The sequence below is a fragment of the Otolemur garnettii genome, unplaced genomic scaffold (genome assembly GCF_000181295.1).
Source record: "Otolemur garnettii isolate 467f Iridium unplaced genomic scaffold, OtoGar3 scaffold00001, whole genome shotgun sequence".
In the NCBI taxonomy this organism is placed as follows: domain Eukaryota; kingdom Metazoa; phylum Chordata; class Mammalia; order Primates; family Galagidae; genus Otolemur; species Otolemur garnettii.
The window spans coordinates 60,531,130-60,554,689 of record NW_003852396.1 but is presented as its reverse complement, the minus strand read 5'-3'; the positions used below and the strand labels follow the sequence as shown (position 1 = coordinate 60,554,689).

General features: G+C 43.5%; 1 protein-coding gene across 1 annotated transcript in view; it reads right to left on the bottom strand.

Moving 5' to 3' along the window:
- The window catches only part of KIAA1549L (KIAA1549 like), a 280,933-nt gene that overhangs the window by 26,751 nt on the left and 230,622 nt on the right, over positions 1-23,560 (bottom strand). The window contains exons 15-16 of the mRNA XM_023510070.1: positions 23,090-23,307; positions 15,388-15,517 (exon numbers count right to left, since the gene is read on the bottom strand). Coding sequence (XP_023365838.1) covers positions 15,388-15,517; positions 23,090-23,307 — 348 coding nt within the window. The remainder of the gene's footprint in view (positions 1-15,387; positions 15,518-23,089; positions 23,308-23,560) is intronic.

Sequence of the window (23,560 nt, the reverse complement as noted above, 5' to 3'; positions counted from 1 at the left end):
TTGGGCTTAGGTGATCCTCTTGCCTCAGCCTCCTGAGTAGCTGGGACTATAGGTACCCACCACAATGCCCAGCTATTTTTTTGTTGCAGTTTGGCCGGGGCCAGGTTTTAACCTGCCACCCTTGGTATATGGGGCTGGTGCCCTACCCACTGAGCCATAGGTGCCACCAACAGTAAGTAATTTTAAATGCTGTACTATTTTTATATTAAAACAAACAAGGCTAGATTATGGTGGAGGAGGTAAAATTACCTTTGTGATAATAAGCAAGAACTCAAAGGCATTTCATGCCTGAGTGCAAGCCCTCAAACTCTGGGTTAGGAGACCCACGTGGGCTCTTCAGGGAAAGGCTTGAGGTCACTGTCTGGGACGTGTGCTCCCTGAAGGCTGGTAGATTTGCCTGTTGAGATTTTGCCTGGCAATGTCTTCTAGGAGTGAATAAAACTCCTGATAGAAATTTCACAGTGCACAGAACATTCTGAACTGAATTTCACAGACTGAAGGGACTGTAGGAGACTATTTAATTCAAGCTCCATTTTACAGATAAGGAAGTTGAGGCCAGAGTGGTTGAGTTACTTACTCAAAGTGGTGGACAGTGGCAGAGACTTGCCCTCTCAGCTCCTGTCCTGAGCAGCCTGTAAGCACCTCACTGCCTCTTGCATGAATTTCCTGTCACTGCTGATTGCTACCCCCACATAGCCCTTTCTACATCCCAAGTCTCCCTAATTCATAAGGGACGCTTAATGTCAAACTATACCCAGGTGGGAGATTCATGGCACTGGGGTGTGCTAAGCTATGATTTTTCCCACCCCCAAGCTGTGCGGGGCATTTCTAGCTATCCTGGTTGATCTTTATATAAATTTATAGTTGTGCCTTACACAGGGCCACTGTATACTTCAAAGCCACATCTGTCTACCTTCCCACTGCCCCAAGAGCCCTGGGGTGGATCTGATATTTACTGTTTCTTGGACTTGATCTGCCCTAGGAGGTGCCATTTTTCTCCTATTATCATCATCCTTGGGGGACCTTGATATCTACTCATGTAGAGAAATCTCTCTCCATCCTCTGCAACATAGAGTAATGATAAGTTTGTTCTTTAGCTTAGCCAACAATTGCTGGTTTCAACCCTGTAGCATGCCCTGGATTGGGGGTTGTGCATACAAGAATAAGATAGTACCCAGGTCTCAAAGTCAAAGGTCAAAGGTCTCAAAGATAGTACCCGGTCTACAGGAAGAGACAAACAACAACCACAGCAACAACAACAATAGCAGCTAACATTTATTAATAGTTTACATGCGAGGCACTGTTCTAAGTGCTTTACCCATACTGACCCTTTTCATCCTTGCAATAACCTATAAGGTAACAACAATGATTATTTTCTTTTTACCAACGAGGCACTGAACAAAGATGCTGTCCATAACTGGTGGAGCTGGGATTTGAACCCAGAAAGTTTGATTCCAGCACTCAATCTCTAATTCACTATACACATTAAATATTGACCCATTACTGTACCACACTTGTGGGCTCTGACAGAGGGTCAGATAGATTTCTGTGATCAGGAGAACAGAAGATAAAATAATTATTGAAATCATCTACCTCAGAGATTACTGTAAGGATGGAAACATCAATATATAAATATGAAACTCTTAGAAGAACATCTGGCACGTAAGTATTTAATAAGTGATAGCTGAAATTGTTGTTGTTGTGACAAGCTGCCTCCTCCCATAGACTAGGTGATCCTTGAGGGTCGAGTATCTTATTAATTATTGTATTCATAGCTCCCAATCCAGATCCCAGCTCAGAGCTGAAGTTAGTAATTGCCTAAGTGAAAGAACTTAACAAAGCAGGTGCTTTCAAGTCTACGTGAGGACCTGTGAAGCCCCTGCCCTATACTGGCTTTTCCACGTGGGACCTGGAGCTGTGCCCATTTTCAGACAAGGGATACCATGTGTGCACCTTAACTTGCCCTGAACCCTTTTCCCTCACTTGCATATTTCTGAAAATGCCTTTTGCTTTTATTTGACAGAAAGTGAGAGAGAGGAGCACAGACAAATCACCCAGTGTAGGCTGATGGTTGGTTTGGGTACAAGGTCGGGGCCATATCTGGGACAGAGAATATATTTTTAAACCTCTTTCACTTGGAAAGTACCATACTTGTTTCTCTGACTTCATGCTCTTGAAAAGCACTGGGAGCTATTTTTTAAAAAGCTATTTTTATAAATTAATCAAGATAGACTTCAATAAAAATTCTGAAATAATTAATCAAGGAATGTCTGTTCTTGGTAGGAAATTAGCAAGCACAGATAAGCAGAAGGAAGCGAATTAAAATCTACTCTAATCCTACAGCCAGAAGTAACTACAGTTTAACATTTTGCCCCTTATGCCCGTCCTTCTGGATGTTCTCTATGCATAGGGAATAGGATGCAGATTAGGTGGGCGGGAGCTTTGCCCACACCCTCCTCCCACCCCAGGCCATTATGAGAATGTTGGCTCGGGTTCCACCCAAGTCAATTTCCCTCCTCCTCCCCTTCTAAGGAAGGCCACCCTTTGTCTCATAGACTCTGTGTGTGTGTGTGTGTGTGTGTGTGTGGCTGGGGTTCCACCCAAGTCAATTTCCCTCCTCCTCCCCTTCTAAGGAAGGCCACCCTTTGTCTCAGACTCTGTGTGTGTGTGTGTGTGTGTGTGTGTGTGTGTGTGAGATGGGGCCTAAGGCGTAAGGACAGGCAATGAGAAGCAGGAGCGGTGTGGGCTGCAGGATTTTGTAGCGAGATTTTCGAGAGGTGCAGAAGCAGCTACGGCATGTGAATGGGAGAGGAAATGAGGATATTTAAATAGTAACATTGGGCACGATACATGTGCCTTCACATGATAAGATATGAAAAGTATGAATAAGGGGTTAGTGGTATTTTAAAATGACTTTTGTTAGCTTAGTTCTTTAGACTTAGATGCTTTCTTAGACCAAACTGTCTGGGTCATGATTTTATAAAGAGAACATACACATTTACCTATGTACATAGATGTACATATGTAAAAATTAAAAAAATTGTACTATATGATATCTGTGAAACCTTTTAATCCAACAATATTATAAGTAAATGCCTGCCAAAAAATATATGTATTTATAGGGAATAACTTTAATGATATCATAACACTCTAATATATGGAGGTTTTAGACTACTGTATATTTAACCGCCCACTATTTTAAGTGGTTTCTAATATCTTACTATATACATAAAGCTGGAATGAGTATCCTTGTGATTAGAACTTTGCACGTAATCATGAATTTATCCTTAGGTTATATTTCTAGAAACAGAATTACTGGGTTAGAGGATATACACATATTTAAGGTTTTAGAGGGTTATGGCTTATCATAACTCAGCAGCAAAGTCACAGTATTCAGGAGACATTAAAGCCATTCCTTCTCCACACCTGAACACATGGGTTGCTGGTCCTGCACTTCATCATGGACTCTAGATAAAGCAGCATCTGCAGTTTTTTCTTTTCTTTTCTTTTTTTTTTTTTTTGAGACAAAGCCTCAAGTTGTCACCCTGGGTAGAGTGCCATGGCATCACAGCTCACAACAACCTCCAACTCCTGGACTCAAGCGATTCTCTTGCCTCAGCCTCCCAAGTAGCTGGGACTACAGGCGCCTGCCACAACGCCCAGCTATTTTTTTTTTTTGGTTGCAGCCGTCATTGTTGTTTGGTGGGCCTGGGCTGAATTCGAACCTATTACCTTAGGTGTATGTGGCTGGTGCCTTAGCCACTTGAGCCATAGGCGCCGAGCCTTGCAGTTTTTACAAAAGAGCAAACCAGTCCCATGTATCAAGGATGGCCCATGAGTGGCTAAGTACCCATGTGACTTTAACTTCTCTTTGAAACACCATGGAAAGCCCTACTGGGAACCCCAGGGATCTTCTTTCTAAAAAATATTCCAACACAATTTAGTCCTAGTCCCTTGTCCTGGGCACATTCTGCAGTTTTAGGTCATAATCAAAATTTAAATGAGTGTCGTATCAGACAACTAGTGAAAAGGGGAGCTACTGACCAGGAGAAAATATTAAGATTTTATATCCAGACTACATAAATAATTCCTAAAAATGAGTAACAAAAAGGTCAACAACTCTGCTTAAAAATTGGGCAAAGGGCTTGAAAAGACACCTTCACAAAAGAAGAGACATAAATGGCCAATAAACATGTGGAAAGGTCGTCAGCATCGTTAGCACTAAAAGGGAAACCATTACACCTTTAGTGGAATGGCTAAAACCAAAAAAATTCAGATCAAGAAACGTTGGTGAGGTTGAAGTGTAGAGTTAGAGCTATCATACTTCTCTGGTGGGAGGGGAAAAAGTGCATATTCTTTGAAAATCTGACTATAGGTTTTTAAAAAATTAAACATATACCCACCCCAGGACCCAGAAATTCTACTCCTACATACTTATCCAAGATAAATAAACATATGTTCACAAAATACTTTCATAAAAATAGGTTTTTTTCCCATATTAGCTCTAAATTGAAAACAACCCCAATGTTCAACACTAATGATGAGTAACCAAGTAGTCTTATACTTCTACGATGGAATAGGGCTCAGTAAGGAAGAAGAATAAACCGGTGATACTTGCAACAATACGGATGAATCTGGAGTGAAAAGTTGGACACAAAAAAAGCACGTGCTGAATCATTGCATGTATAGGAAGTTCAAGGACGGGCGAACGTATTAGGGTGACAGGTTTCAGAGGAGTGGTTATCTATGGGGGGCAAGTGAAGACTGACTGAAAGGACCAGGGAAGGAATTTCTGAGGGTGATAAAAATGTTCTGTGTTTTGACTGGGCTGAAAGTTACAAGGGTATACACATTGGTCAGAGTTCATCAAATTGTACACTACTGATCTGTTTTATCATATATTGATTTTGCTGTAATGAAAGAAACCACATGGGTTGGGGCAACATAGCCAGCTTGATGGGGATGGTCAGGGAAGGTTTCGAAGAGGAAGTGACATTTTTTGACCTCTGGAGGAAGAGAAGGGGTTGGCCGTGTGACTATCATCAATAAGCTTATGAAGAAGCCCTGAGGTGGGAGAGAGCTTATGGTACTCGAGAAAGAATCATTATGGGATAAAGTGTGTCCCCCTCAAAATTTTTATGTTGAAGTCCTAACTCGCAGTATCTCAGAATGTGACTATGTATTTGGAGATAGGGTCTTTACAGAGGTAACTGAGTTAAAAGGAAGTCTATAGAGTGGGCCCTTAAACCAATTTGATTAACATCCTAAGAAGAGGGAATCTGGACACAGACATGTCCTAAGGGAAGACCACGTGAAGATACGGAAGACAAGGCCATCTATCGGGTGTCCCAGAGGTCACCATACAGAGGGAAAATGGGAAACTGTAGCTAAATGACTTTTATTTATAAAATACTCATTACAACATTTTGGGCGGCACCTGTGGTTCAAGGAGTAGGGCACCGGCCCCATTCACCAGGGGTGGTGGATTCGAGCCCAGCCCCAGCCAAAACTGCAATAAAATAAAATAAATAAATAAATAAATAAAATATTCCTCACAACATTTTACAAAGTATTTATAAAATATTCTCTATATGTTATCTATCTTTTTGTGAAATTTTATAATGACTTTCATAAATAAAGGTACATTTAGCTGTAATTTCCCATTTTCCCTAGGTATGGCAACCTTTGGGACATACTATATAAGCCAAGGAGAGAGAGGCCCGGAACAGATGGTTCTCTCCTGCCCTCGGAAGGAACCCACCCTGCCAACACCTTGACCTAGGACTTCTGGCTTATAGAACTGCAGAAAATAAATGTCTGTTGTTTAAGCCACCCAGATTGTGCCCTAGCAAACTGATACACGGACCTTCTGGCTGAAGCCCCAGTTGTCAGGAGATGGGGCCAGAGGGGCAAGCAGAGGCCAGATCATGTGGGTCGAAAAGGCATGGTAAGAAGGTTGGACTGTTTTGAAAGGGCAATGGGAAACTACTGAAGAATGTTAAGCAGGGAAGAAAAGTCATTAGAATTTATGAGAGGTCAGTGAGGAGGCTCCTGCAGTAATCCAGGCATGAAGAGTTGCCAGGGCCTTAGATCAGGGTGGCTGCAGAGACAAAGAAGATGTCGGTAAGTTCAAGATACATTTTAGAAGAGAATGGACAGGACTGGCTGATAAATTAGATGTGGGAGTGAAGAAGAGGAAGGAGTCCAAGCTGAGACCCTTTACCAAGAAGATTCACGCCACTGGGGTCTCCCTGATGTTCTCTGAGCTCTCTAAGCACGGATCTTCCTCTGGGGCCTTTCACTTGCTGTCTCTTCTGCCCAGAATGCCCTTCCCATGGGGACAGGGAAGCCTGGCTCTCTCATTTTAGGTCTCTGCTGAAAAGTCACCTCTCTAGAGAATGCAACCCTGGCCAACCTACTGAGCGCAGCTCCTATCACTCTGCACAACCTTGCCCATGTTATTCCTCTCCACAGCACTCCTGACCTTGGGCCCTGCATCTTTGCACTTGGTGTTTGTTCCCACGACCCAAATATATAAACCGGAATATAAAGCTGGGGTTTTGACTTGTTTCCTGCTACATCCCAGAGTGGCACATAGTAGGATATTAACAAATACTCAGTGACTGAATGAGCAGAAGTTAATCTTAAAAGCCCAGAGATTTTCTACTCAAAAGTCTTCAACAAGCTGGGCATGGTGGCTTGAGCCTATAATTCCTGGACTTTGAGAGGCTGAGGCTGGAGGGTCACTTGTGGCCAGGAGTTCAAGACCAGCCTGCGCAAGAGTGAGACCCCATATCTAACAAAAACCAGACAAAATTAGCTGGGCATGGTGGTGTGCACCTGTAATCCCAGCTACTTGGGCGGCTGAGGCAGTATGATCACTTGCGTCCAGGAATTTGAGGTTGCTGTGAGCTATGATGAGGCCACTGCACTCCAGGCTGGGCGGCAGAGGTAGACTCTGTCTTAAAGAAAAAAAAAGTCTTCAACAGGAACACACATTTCTGTGTGTCTGAAATGAATTAGAACTAACTGGAATGGTGCTGAAGAGAAGCAATGAAGAGGTCCCATCGCCATTTATTCTAGGATTCCTTGAGTTGTGAGCCCCAAAGTACACAGCCATCCTTTCCAGGACCACAAGTGTGTACAGCATCACTTTGCCTCACCCTTGATTTCTGGAACACAAAAATTTGAAGGTCTTTTCCCTGCCTCAAGGTCCTGATTTTTTGGCTCATTGCCAATCACAGCTCCATCTCACAAAGAGAACAGATTCTGAGCATACTCTGCAACTTCATGGCACAAGTTCAAAGACCAAGTTGAGGTTTCAACAATATAAATTTCCAGGCCATCTGGCCATGACAAAATCGATCTGGCTCCATGGCTGTTTTCCTTTCCACCAATCAGGGTCCCATGGGCCACACAAAACAGTGCCCCTTGTCTCCAGCTGATGGTTGCTCTGGCTATAACAGCCCCATTGAAAGTGCTGCCTGTCACTGAGGAAGCAGAGACATGTTTAGAAAGTTGCTTCTTTTAGAAAAGCAATGTCAGGGAGTTCTCACTTCACCTTGTGGGGAGAAGACCGTCATGCTAGAGGAGCAGAGAGACCTCAGCAGAATTCCCCACTGAGCCTGTAACTCAAAAGCTTCTATAATGATAAAGTGAGATGGGTACCCCTCAGTGCAGGTAGGGGGGTTCCAACATAATGGTTTGAGGACTTCTCTTCTGCAAAGGTGGGCAAATGGAATTTTTAAAAAATGTTAGCAACATTTCAAATTTCATTCTGATGGCCTTCCAATGGATGGCCCACAATGACTCAAGGCTATGAGGATATGAAGGCAGTGAGCTGTTTCTGCGTTTCAGGTGGGCAGAAAAGACATTAGAGGGTCTCTTGTAGACTTCTGAGCAAAGAGGGACATCCTCTTTTTTTTTTTAAACTTTCAAAGGGTGACCTATAATTACACTGATACTATGAAGACAGGACAGTCAACAAAGAAAGTGCTTCGATGTTCTCAGCACCACTCAATGCTCCCAAAGCAAAGCAGCTTCCTCCTGCAGCAGGAGTTCAAGATCCAGCTGCAACCTCCCATCTTTCTCCCTGTTAAGATGCTGCTTTCCATGGAGCAGTGGAGATTCAAACACTGGGCAGGTCACAGGACCCAATTTACCTTGAGTTACAACCACTGGTCTACCCCGTATTTGGGAGAGTACGACCTCAGAGGTCACCTCTAGATGCATGGCCTCATGCTGAGGCCAGGGGGCAAGGTCTCGGGTACCCTTTATTCAGCCCCAAGATGCTGGAGAAAGGCACCTTTGGAGGAGTACAATCATCCCTTTGGTGCGTGACATAATTCAGAGCAGTTCTGAGATGTCTAGAGTGCTAGAATGGAAAAGAAAGAGAAAAAAGAGCATCACTCTCTCCCTCCTGGAATCTGTTAGGCAGTTAGAATAGCTGCGGTTTGCTGCCTGTTTCCTAAATGCTTTCCACTGACGCATTTATTATTCTTACAACCCTGTAAGGAAGGTACCATTTACAACCCCATTTTGCAGATGAGGAATCTAACACGTGACCAGGTGAAGTAGGCAGCCCACATTCACACAGCTAGTGAGGTGCCTAGCTCCACAGGCATAAGCCACCACTGACTAATTAAAATAGCTTTTTAAGAAACCAACCTGAAAGTCAACCTATTAAGCCTGGCTTTCTCTCATGGGAAGAGGTTGCTTTGCTTATTTGCTTTCCAGGTGAGTCATTACCTGCTTTTTCTCACCTTAGCTGAGTTGGGGCTGCAAGAAGCAAGGAGAGGGAGAGCCTCTGTCCTGTGAGTCAGCACTATTCCCTACACAACAGGCGCTCCCCACCATCACTCGGATCTGCTCCTTCAGAAAACCCAGACAGATGCACAAAATCCCTACCTGTCACTCTATCTGCCTCCAAAACATCAACCTCTAACTGTGGCTTGGACTTCCCAAGTTCACATTGAAGAGTAATCACTGATGTTACACCCCGGGGACCCCTCCTTTTATGGAGGACAAACTAAGATAAAAGGCTGAGCCTGGAGGGAAGAGCAACATGGAGAAGTATGCTGGGTTTGTTCCTTCAAAGGCCCAGCTGCAGTGTTCCTCAAGTAGTGGGCACTGATGGTCAGTGTCTAGCATCCAGCATCCAACCCCTCCTCTCCCTGTGATCAGCCAGCGAGCGGGTGTGGGAGGGACCAATTCTGGACCAGCTCCAATGATGAGGTCTGACTGGGTTAAGCAAATCAGTGTAACTCTCCACCCTCCATTGCTACAGGGATTGATATGGTGGTTTAATCAGAGTACAACCCATAAACCTTATTTCAAGGTTAGGAAGAGAGAAATTCTCTCCTGCATTGCTCAGTGCACATGTAGTTGTGAGGCCTTGGACCCTGCAGCCATTTCTTACCAGAGAGAGCCAAGTAGGGAATAAAGCCAACACACAGGGGAGCAGAGCACTGCATAACGCAGAGCACCCCCAAACCACACTTGGACCTACTGTAAACAACACAGTCCCTTTAAGTTTTAAACTGGTTTGAGTCAAGTTGGGTTTTCTGTTACTTTTAGGCAAAGCATTTTAACTGATAACCACCATTCAGACTGAATCCCAAATAGCAACGTGCGTTCGTCTACACTTTTGATAGTCAAATCCAATATTCATATGGCTCAGAGCTATAAACGTGCCCTAGTTTTTAAAGTTTCAGCTCCAGAGTCACCTCTTCTGTTGACACACTTGTTTGTTCATTTGCCCAACAAATAGAGACATGGCATCTACTACCTGCCAGCTCCTATTGTGAGTGCTGAGGTTTCAAGGATAAATAAAACATGATTCCTGTCCTTGAGGGGTTGACTGGGGAAATAATTTAAGTAAATCAACAAATAAGGGCTTAAGGGGAGTACTGAGCACTACTGCAACACAAAGGACGGGCTCCAAGTCAGACGTGGGGTTGGGAAAAGATGCTGGGGAGGTAACATTCAAACCACATTCTGGAAGCATCCCCTAGGCGTGTGGCCTCAGCTGGAGGGGGTCAGCCCTCACAGGCACATTAGGCAATGTGTGGAGACATTTTTAGGTGTCATAACTGGGAGGGGCTTCTGTCAGCTCATGGGTAGAGGCCAGGGATGCTGCTCAACACCACCCAATGGACAGGATGGTCCCCATAAAAAGAACTCCTGGAGCCCTATGTTTTTGGCCGGGATGGAGCAAGCAGGAAGAGGTGTTCCAGGAAGCACAAAGAACATGTACAAAGACATGGATATGTGACCCCACTTGACATGTTTGGGCTGGAGCCAAGGGGGTGGGTTAAGGAGTGATATGTCAGTTAGCAGGGCATCCCTGAGCCAGCAGAGCTGATGAGTCCTAAGCTAGGAGCTTAGATTGAGTCTAAGTCTTTTGAGTCTTATCCCCAAAGCTGTAGGGAGCTCCTGGAGGATTTTAAACAAAGCTGTGTGTTTCAGGAGGACTCTCCAGGCAGCTGCCCTGTAGCTTCAGCAATGGTGAGTAATGGGGACTCAACCAGGCAGCTCTGGGACAGACAGGCAGAAACAGCTTGAGGAGGACTCCTTTCTCCCACCAAGTTCATTGCCACCACATGCTGCATGTATTTGTCTTTCTCCCCCATTTGCTTATAATCACCTGGGTATGCACTGGAACTAATGCATCTTTCCCTTCTCCACAAAGTCTTACACGGGTAGGCACAGTGGACTAACACGCGGGGCTTAGATGCCAATCCCAGCAGGAAGGTAAAATGGCATAGTCAAACCCTTGAAAATCCCTTAAATCGTCCACATAGCACAGCATATTGGCCTCGTGTATACATCCTTACAGAATAGTAGGGGAAAAGAGAGAGTTACTCTGCAATGCACAATGTGAGCAGAGGATATGTAAGAGCCATTTTTCTAGCTTTATTTAAATGACTGTTTTTTCTTTTTTCTTTTAGGGCCTGTATTGTTAAGTCAGCTTACCTTAAATGCACAATTTGCTGCAATGGTTCCACTGCACTCAGTAAATATTTACAGAGAAAATGAAAGGGAGAACAACTCCCAAGGGGGTGTTCTCATTTGTCCACTGGCCTCTGGCTCCCACAGGGTTTGGGGGTCAGAGGTGGGTCAAGGAGCATGGGATTGCAAGGAACTAGTGGACTCGGAGCTATACTGCCTGGGACTGGAAGACAAAGTTCCCTAACTGTTGGACAAACTGCCAGTCCCAGCCCCAGCTGTCAGCTCTTGCTCATAACTGCCCTTGGCTGAAGAGAGCAAGGACACCCAATGACTGTTCCATATTAGAGTACAAAAGCCCAGCTGCTTTGCCCAAACTTCAGGCAACTCTGCCAGGCCATGTGAACTTCAGAGCTCTTTGTGGGGTCAGCTGCAGCCTTGCAATGTCTATACCACAGCTCACTTTTAACTGCCCAAAGCTGCTCCATGCCTTTCCCCGATAGCTATCCATACCTAGAGCATGTTGGAGACCCTGGCCTGCAATAAGTGGCTATCTGAGGTTAAGAGGCTAAGAGGTGTCAGAGTCCAGGAAGAGCGGCAATGGGTTGGCAGGTACCAAGAGCAGCAATAAGCAGGGTCCAGGCATCAGAGAGAAGGTGCAGGGGGATAACAGTGAGCACTCCTGATGGAAGAAGGCTGTTTGTCTCCATCCTGCACAGCAAGGAGGTCTGGGTCTGTGGGAGAGGCCACTAAGGACTCCCCCCTGCTCTCTCTCAAACCTACCAACAACAATTCCCCTCCTCCTACCCACTGGCCATTTTTATGGGGCTAATATGTATCTTTGTGGGCAGCCACCAGCCTGGTGAGATCTGGACTTTTACCTAAACACCACCAAACACCTCAACCCAAACTCTTTGCTACAGGTTCTACCAAGGAGCCAGATTTCCCATTATTAGCTGACCCCATTTCTGTCAGATTTTTAAGTTTCCAAAACAGATCAAGGTAGAAAAGGTGTATTTTTATTTCTGGGGAATGGTTTGATCATTACTTGCCCTTCAGAAGCAAAGGTGATGGATATTCACATACCTGGGCAAATAATTTGGTTGATAAAGGAAAAATCACTAGGTCTTTATTCTGCCTAAGAATCAACTTCGCCAAATTTTCTTTCCTTTTGCTCACTGCCTCATTATTTTCTACATGACTTTCATTCAGGAAATTACACTTGAATACTTTGAAATGCAGATTTTTTGCTTTTATATTTTAGGCTGACATTTTCTTTTCTACCTGTTTTCCTTTATGCATTGGGAGGAATTAATTTCAGTACCAATCTGGCCTTTCAGGAATGATCAGTTTGGGGCATCTTGAAAATATCAGGAGGCTGAGGTGAGAGGATCACTTGCGCTCAGGAATTAGAGGTTACAGTGAGCTACAAACTCTATATGGCAAAGGAAGAAGGAAAGAAGGGAGGGAGGGAAGAAGAACATTCTTTTAACAAAGGTGAATCCTCCTAGACAATTACTGCCCAGAGAGTCATGGTTACTGCCAGGAGGAAGCTGCGTTCCTTGGCTGGGAGGGTAACCAAGAGGTTCAGAATTGTTGCTCCAAAACACAGTGACACTAAACCCCTTGGAGGTAAGGGTCTCTCTTCTGTAGGCTCTAATATCTATTGCTCTGTGGTGTTTGTTTGCTCACTTAAGTATTCACTTATTTATTTATTTTTTGAGACAGAGTTTCCCTATGTCACCCTCAGTAGAGTACCACGGCATCACAGCTCACAGCAACCTCAAGTTCTTGGGCTTAAGAGATTCTCTTGCCTCAGCATCCCAAGTAGCTGGGACTACAAGCGCCGGCCACAACGCCCAAATGTTTTTTTGTTGCACCCGTCATTGTTTGGCAGGCCCAGGGCGGATTTGAACCCACCAGCTCTGGTGTATGTGGCTGGCACCCTAGCCACTGAGCTACAGGTGCCGAGCCTCACTCATTTATTTTTACAGGCAGCCTTTTTTTTGGGGGGGGGGGGGACTCAAGTAACTTCTGAAAAACTCAAAATTAAATCAAGCTCCTAGTTCCTTTGTATCTCCTGCATTGACATTCCCTCACCCGGCAGAAGTGACTGCCTGGCTTCAAGATCCCCAGACCCAGTGGGAAGAATGACATGTTTCCAACAGAACGGCTCACTGCTGGGCTAGTAGATTCTTTTGCCAGGACTGCTCTGGCATTTCTGGAAAATGGAAAATCAAGAGCTCAGAAAATGAACGTGTTGTTTAAAATGATGACTCACTTTTTTTTCCTACTTTGTTTGCTGGCCCATGTTCTGCTTGTGTGAGTTATCCATGTGAGAATCTTTGTGAGCCCTGACATCTAATCTCTTCTAGAGGCTCAGAAATAAATAACTTAGATTATGTTATATAGGAACGAACACAGAAGCCACATCCTCCAGTGGTCAGGGGATGGGAGATAAGTGATGGAACTGCTCTGTGCCTCAGTTTCCCCATTCATACAATGGGAATAAGGAGAGCTGACAGGTATCTGTGCAAATTCAGTTAGATAATGCATATAAAAAGACTAGAATAGGCTTGGTCTATATGTGCACTAGTAAATGTTAGCTACTTCTTATATGATTGTTATAAAAAGCATAAGAGGAGATACAGACAAAACAATTTCATTCTTGCCGTCTAATAGTCTACATTCTTAAAATTGCTCCCTAGAAGATCATTATCCGTTAGGAAGCTTATATTGAGCTCATATGTACTTTTTGAGATCACATATGCAATTTTCAAAGAAATGTCTATTTTAAAGAGATCTATTAGGATAAAGCAGGCCTCCTCTGAGATAATCTGTACTTGGAATAGTTCTTCACATCTCTAAGCAACCTCCTTTAAGAAATTGTCTCTCTCCTTTACTCTGGATAATCTGCTAACATTCCACAGGTATTGAGTACACAAGTCATGTCACTGCAGTTAAAAAAATCTGCCATGTTCTTTTTATGATAAATAAAGAAATCTCTGGCCCATTTCCTCACAACTGTAAAAGTATCTTTGCCTAGAATCTCACAGGAAATCTATTAATACCAATTTTAAAATAAATGAAGAAACTTATCATATTTCTGGTGCCCGAGCAAAAGGAAAAGTTCCCCAAACTAAACAAGTCTCCAAGAAGAACGCTCACTGTTAATGGGGAGAGATTAATTGGAAACTCCAAATACTCAATTTTTATTAATAATCACCGGTTGATTATCAAATCAGTGAATGAATTTGGTATCAGATATATTGTCATGAGGAGAAAAAAAATAACATTGGATAATTTAACCTAGCAGAAAAATAAAAGATTTGCCCAAAGCCTCTGGAACTTTCTAAAAATAACTACCAAAACTATTTCATGGAAAAAGAAAAAGAAACAAAAGATAAGAGTATCACTTCCAACATAAACATCAAGCTTCGATGTAAGGAAGATCATTAGAGATTCAAATTAGGTAGACCGTCTTTGTAATTGAACCATTAAAAAGATACCACTTTAAGCTTTTGTGGAAAAGAATGACCCACCCTGAGAGCAAAATATACATGGATTCTAGCTTTCATATTAGGATGACATGCTTAAGAAATCAAGTGTCATTATCAAACTACAGCCTCTTAAATTATAACAAAAGTTTATCCAGACATATTTAAATTACAATCCTCGTTATAGAAGATTTATTTGTCATTAAAGAAACATTTTAGGGGAATGGAAAAGAAATAGTTTTCACAAACACAGAAATATATTCAAGACTATCTGAAATTCTGGAGCAAGGTGACACATTATTGAGTATCTTGCATCGTGTCATTCATCTGAGCTCAGGGGTATAAGTCACAGGATATTTACAACTGGAGAGGAGGCACCAAATTACAACTTATCACCTAGGGAAGTCTGACAGGATTAGAAGAATTTTTGCAGGTTGGACACATGACTGAACATAAGCTGTGCTTTGTCACATGAAATCATTGGATCGCTCTGTGGGACATCTCATTGTTTCCATGGCATATTGAGGAGTTACGAAATCAGGAACCAATCCAACTTTTCAACATTGCTATGGATTAAAAGAAGCCCATGTTCAGACGCATTCTAACCCACAGCCATGGTTCCCACTGAGTTTCTAAGGACATCAGGGAAAAAAAAAATTAAAGGTATTTGCAATCTCCATGGAGTTTAAGGTCAATAATGTACTATTCGTAAAATGATATAATTTAGAAATCATGATCCATTTAGCAATAATCTGTTACTCTGACACATTCCAAGTCGTCTTATGCTTTGCAAGAGAGGCAATAAAAAATAGAAAACAATTTCATGCATTTTAAAATTCAACAAATAGTATATAAAGTAAACTGAAACAGTATGGGATGCTCTACTCCCTTTGCATCCAGGGAAAAGCAATGTCGGTATTCAGCCAAGCCCACCAAGACTTACATCGTATCCGCTGTTCCGGATTCCACGCCGGGGTCGCTCCCGAGTCACCAGAAGGTCCATCTCGGTTTCCCCTGGACTCGGGCTGTTCAGGGACTGCCGGCTTCGGTAGACAGAGTTCTTCATCTGTTGCCTGAAGAAAATTCAACAACTGTTATGATGCAGCAAATGCCCTGACAGATGGAATTCTCCACTGATCCAAACTACAAGCAACCAATGAAGGGTTTCGAATTGCCTCACACATCTCCGAATTGATGGCATTTGTTTCCTAGTTATAAGGGGCTATAGAAAGAACGAAATAAAGATTTTTTTCCCCCCTAGATGCTGTAATCATTTGTCTGAACTGTAAATGTTCTTTCATATGGAAACTAGGTAACGACAATCAATTGCAACATGCAACCTCATTTATAATTCTGCTGACAGCGAGGCCAAGGGTTCTCCCTTGACCCTCTAGGACAGCTAACGCTGAGAGAACAAACTTGAATTTGTTGACTTTGTTGACTCAGCAGCCGCCTGTTCCTTTTCATCTTTCTGATTTCATGTGCAGAATTCTATGAAGTGTTCATAACCCTGCAGCTAGTGGGCTGCTTAATGTTGTGACTGTTGATAGATTTTTTTTTTTTCTACCATTACCACAGTGGATTCCCTTCTAGGTTAAGAAGCTATAAACCCAGAGGCAATTTGGGGCTTATCCATCCCTCCACCTACCCATCCATCCATCCATTCATCCATCCATCCACTCAGCCATCCATCATTTCCTGAGTGCCTACTACAGTGGTCAGACAGATAGGGTCCTTGCTGTCCTAGAGTTTACTTCCTAATGAGGGAGACAATTAACATGGTAATTTCAGAGTGATATGGGCTGGTAAGAAAAGGAGCTGTGACAGAGGGTGGCTAGGATGGGAGCAACTTTAAATAGGATGGTCAGGGAAGGCCTCTCTGAGGAAATGACAATTCAGCCAAGTCCATGCTGACCCAGGCACTCCGCATTCAAGACCTAGGGAATAGCACGTTCAGAGGCTCTGCTCAGCTGCCGATAGAAGATTCAGACATTTGTCACCTTTGTTTCGTGTTCACTTGTCATTAGAGGAATCTTTATGAAGAGTGGGAAGGAAACAGAAACATAGTGAGGATTGTGGCTATGCCTTTTTTTCATCCACCAAGAGGCAATTTTTATAAGTGGGGAGTGAGGCCCGATGGGGACAGGTGACTTCCATATAATCCTGCAGCATGACAAAAAGGCAACTCTTTCCTCTCATCCAGCAATAAGTTTCTGTAAATAATTTGCAATCCCAGACTATCTTCAGAGGCCCCCCCACTATACAACACTTATTTTTTACCTCTCAATTTTAAGTTTCTGTTGATGGGCTGAGGGTGAAGATTTGCATTATTTCTGCCTAGTAGCTAAGTGTTCAGCAGCTGGGAGCCTGGCAGGAACACATACTTTTTTTCATGAACACACAATAAGTTAGTCACAGCATTATACTTGCACACAGTCTACAACAGACAATAGAACTCCAAGGCAAAGTATTACCTTTGCAATTAGTCTTGGGAATAAAATAAACAATCTTAGGTCTCCTCCTTCACCATGAAGTGCTTATACCAGATTAGACAGTATCTGTTGTTTCTGCTTGCCTGGTACCTGTGATAAAATTTCTTTTGGTGAAAGCATCACGATGTCTCTTGGGGGCTACTTTTCTCCAGAGGTAGGTACGTAACTCAGGCTGGACCAATCTCAGCATCATATCCCCATGACCACAGTGATCGGTCACGTGAGCTGAATTGGTCCAATGAGACTGTGTCTCATGGCTTTTGCTATGGCAACTAGAAAAAAGGCATTTCCTTGGCATGGAGGTTTCTAAGAAGATGGAAAATCAGCCTGAAATTGCTGGCAGCCACTTTGCCACTATGAGGTAAGAGTCTGCTTGAAAATGGGGCCAGAAAAGAGTAAAGAGAGAACCAATTAGGAGACATTATATGACCCTCTGAATCTACCCGTGCAGAACACTTGACCTTTCAATAATGCTCAATAACTTTCATTTAACCAGTTTGTTCTAGTTTTCTATCATTTGCAACCCGAAGAATCCTAAATCTAATATAGGAGCTTATAACCTGATACAGGGTGTCCATAAATCTCATGTGAAATTTAAAACCAGTGTGTGATTTAAAATTTCACATGAACTTTATGTGACCCCATATATTATAAACTGTGTTTGTGGTTATCTGCAATTAGGGGCTTCCTTTAGGAAAGGGGCACAACCTCAGCCAGCTTGTGAGACAGAATCTGTTCAGAGCAATTCATACTTTAAGGCAGACCCCAAAGAATTCACATCCTTGACCTAATTACAAATCATTTTTTGAAAAAGGCAACTTCATAACTGTCCTGAGATTGCCAATTAGCCTATTTAGAAAAGATTTACTAATAAGGGTGGTGGGGGAGTAAATACAAGGACTAGCAATTGACTTTTAAGTAGGTTATTTTGTATTAGAAATACAATAGTGAGATTGGGTAGGCCTCACAAGAACCAGGAATGTGGGTGAAAGCTTAGACACTGGAGTCTCCATCAGTCTATTTTTCCTCAAGGATGACATCCCATTATGATTCACAGCTTAAAGGTTACCACTTAGCATGGATCTCAACTGATCAGACCACCTACTCATGCCAGGTATGTGAGCACTTATTAATACTTAGGAATAAATTAGACTCTCAGTCTAATTTAATAAAATAGAGTTCCATTAGGTATGTTGATTTCTTATTGGCATTTTGCTATATGGTAGATCCTCCTTCGTTGACTACCTCCCTATACTGACCACCTCCTCAAGTTGGCCTAATTTTCGTAGATTGGACATGTGCCACATGTACTCAATGGAAGTTCCTTATGTGGACCACCTCTGTATGTTGATATGTTGACCGGTTTGTTAGAGTCCCCTGGGTGGTCAACTTACAGAGGTTCTACTGTTTTTTCTTTTTTTTTAAGACAGAGTCTCATTTTGTTACCCTCAGTAGAGGGCTGTGATGTCACAGCTCATAACAACCTCCAACTCCTGGGCTTAGGCAATTCTTTTACCTTAGCCTCCTGAGTAGCTGGGACTACAGGAGCCTGACATAATGCCTGGCTATTTTTTTGTTGTAGTTTGGCCAGGGCCAGGTTGTCACCTGCCACCCTCAGTATATGGGGCCGGCGCCCTACCCACTGAGCCACAGGGGCTGCCCAGGCTGTATTTTTAAAGTCAATACATTTTGAAAAATGCAAACTTGAGAAATAAGTTTTTTACCTCTGGAAATATTGTTGGGTGGATGATGAATTTACTTCAACTTCTTAGGGACTTTTTCCTCCCAGTATAGTTTACTAAAGCAGTTCTCAAATTATGTCCTGTGGAACCCTGAGGTTCTGTAGAGATGGCCTGGAGCCACCAGAGGAGGCGCTGCCCAGCTTCCATCAGAGCCCCTGTGCCTTTACATGCTATGGCCTTAGGCTGGGCTCCCCAGGAGCAGGCTCTATGAGAATTTGAGTGTAAGCAGTTCATTTGGGAGGTGATTCTGGAAAGCTCAGCGCCAGTGAGGAAAAGAGAGATGGCAGGGAAGGAAGGCAATAAAGGTGGGATATAGAGTAGATTAGTTTTTGGCAACAGGGGCACAAACCCACTGAACTGTGGGAGACACTTTGCTTTCAAATGGTCTGACAATTAAGTTCTCGAACTCATCCTAGAAAAAGTGCTACATGCCTCGCTGCTGCACAACACTACGGTCACCTTAGGAGTCCTGATCCACGCGCTGACACCAGTGGCTGGTCCACCTTCAAAGCACTTTTTCTAGGATGAGTTCATGAACCTTATCATTAGCCCTTGGATTAATATTTAGGGCAAGACCAACAGACCAGGCGATGAATGCCACTGAAGAGACAGCTTGCTACACTCACAGATCCCAAGGGAAGGGGACAGGTTGCGCCATAGTGGGGCCCCTCAGAGCGAGGAGAAAATGTGGTAAGAGCCTTTATTGTGGTTTCTGTGGGAAGTGATGAGCAAGGCTGGGCTGGTAGACTTAGGATCAGCCAGTCTGAATAATTCTGGCAGACTCCTGGGGCACAGGGGCTGTTGCCAGTTGACTGATCCCTGGTCCTGGGGTGATCAAGGCAGGTGGATACTAGGAGTGCAGCCTGTGAGAGCCCTGTGTGGCCATGTAAAGAAAGCAGTGGGGGTGTGGCTCAGGACTGGCTGCTTTGCATATATGAAAAGTGTGTTTGCAGCTTAGCTGTCACTAGGAGCAGGGCGGCTCTGGGAGGGGCTGTTTCTCTGGAGTCAGCAAGGTCCCAAACGGTAAATCATCCAATACGGAAACTAGAAAATGTGGTTATTACAACAGCGTAACTGATGCCTTGAGCTCTCCTGCCAGGGGTATTTCTCCACCAATTCCCACCTGTTGTGGACTCAGGATGCTCCACAGTGCACTAGCTACCTAACTGTGTGGTCAGTGGCTGCCAAAAAAGAAGCCCCCATGTCAGCATGACAGATGCTTGCAGTAAGCAGGATACTGCTGGGCTGGACAGGTGCAGTCACAGCTGAGCTGGGCCCACCAACAGCATCTGCCTAAGTTATAGTACAGTGGGTACTTTGGGCAAGAGTTTATAACATAAAAATGGCATGTTCTTCTCGTTTAAAAAAAGAGCCGTGGAAACCATTTTAAAAGATTTAGTGGTGAGTCAACTTCTGAATTCTAAACTTTTTCTTTTATTTGATGTAATTTAGGTCTTGGGGTAAACCTCTGGTTATGGATGCTACCTCTGGAATGGTGTCTCACGGGTGCCCTGCTGTGGCGCAGTCACTGAGAGCGGACCCTTGGCAGAGTGTGCTACGAATAGCAATGCACAGGTGATTCTAGCCTGTGATAAGGGATAAACAGTAGCTGGCCTCTGGGCTCAACAGCAGAACATATAAAGAGTAACAGCTCTGAGCTTTCTGATACTGACACTCACTTTTTCCCCTCTTAGTCTTTCCCTTCCTATCCCTGGCTCTTACTGATCCCACCTTCCTTCCTATTCCTAAGCTCATCTAGTTGTGGCCATCCATCTTTTTCCCTTAACTGTTCAAAAATATATATTTTTGGTGTTTTATCATCATTAAATCATTTCTTCAATAGATATTTACTAAGAATTAACTACACGTGCATAGCAACAGCCGGCCATCAAAGGCCCTGAGAATCTGGCCTGAACTCATTCTAGGAAAGATGCATCTCTCCAGAAACATGTGTTTTTGTTTGTAGAGAGTTTTACTCTGTTTCCCCAGGATACAGTGGAATGGATCAGCCTAGCTCACAGCAACCTCCAACTCCTGGGTTCCAGTGATCCTCCTGCCTCACGCTCCTGAGTAGCTGAGACCAGAAGTGTATACCACCACCCCAGGCTAATTTTTTCCGTTTCTATTTTTAGTAAAGTCAGGGTCTTGCTCTTGTTAAGGCTGGTTTAGAACTCCTGAGTTCAAGGGAGCCTCCCACCTTGGCCTCCCAGAGTGCTGGGATTACAGATGTGAACTACTGTGCCTGGCCAGAGACAAGTTTTATTCATTCTCTTTTCCATGAAAAGCCTTACTTGAAATATTTATTTGTTTCTCAAGTAACTTCCTGCATACGTTCCCTTTATTTGTGTTTTGATTCATTTTCTTTGAGTGTCAGCAGGAAACCCAGGAAAAACGGCTCCCACCCCAGTGTATAAAAGACCCCTCAAGTAAAAAGTCCCCAAGTGCAAAGCTAAAGCTAAAGAAACCACCAGCCTCCTTTTAAAACCCGTATCTTTTCTTCTCATTTTAATTTACAGTTATTAACACAGTGACACATTCATTGTGAACCCTGTCACGGTGTGATTTTATATCAATAGCTTGTCATACCAACCAAGTCTAATTAGAAGCATGGTAAATTAAGCACTGGTTCAGAATTCCCTCTTTTCTTTATTGAAAAAAAATTACGTTGATCCAATTCATAAATTTAGCCCCCATCTCTGCTTGATTTTGTGGCTTCAATCCAAGCCTGTCACAGAGTCATTTCTGCTTTTAGTAAATACTAACTCATCCCAAGAACTGCCCTATTGCTCCCAGTCTCTGGAGAATGCACCTGTTGCGATTCTGTGGAATATCAGAACAGTGGTTCTGCTCAAAGCCAGGGGGAAGTTACCAAAATGTGTATAGGAAAGAGGTGGCCTCAAATTATGAAAATCCTTCCAGTAGGTAGGAAAAGGAGGAAGGAGTTGGCTTTGCCAACTTATACCGTTTTACCCAGTTATGTGAGGTCACTGATTAGGAGCAAACAGAGCTTGGAAGGATGCGGCAGTGGTATAAATGTTTTTCCCCTCCAAAATTCATGTTGAAATTTGGTTGCTGCTATAGCAGTGTTGGGAGGTGGAAGCTTTGATAGGCTCCCTCTCACCCTCATGGGTAAGACTGGTAAGTCATAAGGTGAATTAGGGCCCCTCTTGGTCTCTTTTTGCCCTTCCACCTGCCACCATGTAATAATGCACCGATCTTGAATGTCTCTGCCTCCAGAAGTATAAGAAAATAAATTTCTGTTCCTTATAAATTACCCAGTCTCAAGTATTCTCCTACAGCAGCACAAAATGAGCGACAGAAGCCAATTCAAACCACCTGGTCTAGGCCTTCCTCACTAGGCCACGCCCCCCTTTCAGACCATTCCTGTGTCTCCCACTTCAAACACCCATCACACTTGTGATCAATAAACTTCAGGGGATTAGTGTTATTCTCTTTCTCATCCATCAGATATTAAGTTCCACTGTTGCAGCGATGAAGCTGTTTCATCCACCATCAAATGTGGAAGAAATGGGAATTGAATGAACAAATGAGAAGCAGCACACGTGACCAGGGCAGTATCAGAGTCTTGAATGGTGCCTAATGCACAGCAGGTGACAATGCATGTCAAATAAATCAACCAATATATGAATGAACAAGATGGACCAGTATGGACCTCTGAGCAGCTGTGTGGCAAATAGTTACTGGGGCTGAATGAAAAGGTGAGGCATAAAATTTGCTTTTTTCTTTCTTTCTTTCTTTTTTTAATAAAAGAGCCTCTAAAATAATTGAAAAATGCAATGTCCTTTGGTCTGGAAGTTGCATCACTAGGTAGGTGATAATGATATCTTCATTCAGCTCTGAAAAAGCTATTGGTTTGAAAATAATCGCTAAGCTAAAGGATGATTATGACTATTTGCCTAGGTTTTTTTTTTTTTTGAGACAGAGCCTCAAGCTGTCACCCTGGGTAGAGTGCCATGGTATCACAGCTCATAGCAACCTCTAACTCCTGGGCATAAGCGATTCTCTTGCCTCAGTCTCCCAAGTAGCTGAGACTACAGGCGCCCGCCACAGCGCCTGGCTATTTTTTGGTTGTAGTTGTCTTTGTTGTTTGGCAAGCACAGGCTGGATTTGAACCTGCCAGCTCTGGCGTATGTGGCTGGTGCCTTGGCCACTTGAGCTATAGGCGCTGAGCCTGCCCAAGTATTGTTTTAATGGCTTCCATTTCATTGTTGTCCAGACTCATTATGGGCCATGTACTTGCACAGCCTAGCAGGGTCCATATCAGGAGCCTACAAAAAGCACAGTCCTAAGGTATCAGATCCAGGGATGAGGACTACAATCCCTGAGGCATCTTCTGCCTTCATCCCACCAATAAAACAACAACCTTTACAGAATCCCTTAGAGAATGCACCTGGTTTTAGACTCAGCGAATGGAGCACACAGTTCTGGGTCCGTATCCAAAACATGCTCAATTTCCTTTTGGGCTTTTTCATACATCTTTTTTCTTTCAGTCAGACCCTTGCTTGTCTCCACTGGTGGGAAGTCATAATATCCCTTTCTCTTGGCTTTGAGGCGTAGCTTGTTCCGATAGTGTTCAATGTCTGACTTCTGCTTCAGGGCTTTGTTCACCTGGGGAGAGAGAGTGTCAGGCCCACATCTGACCCAGCACAGTTCACAGGTGGGAGAATTTCAAAAGCCACCCTCGGAGTCACCTCTGGTCCTTTGGGCCAGCCAGATCCACCTGTACCTCGTTTCAAGACCAGTGTAAAACAGGGGGTCCCAAACAATAACTAAATAACAAATGATGAGGATGTTATATCCCAACTATTGAACTTTCTATGTTGTTATTGTGGTTTCTTAAAAGTAATTTTTTTTTTTTTTT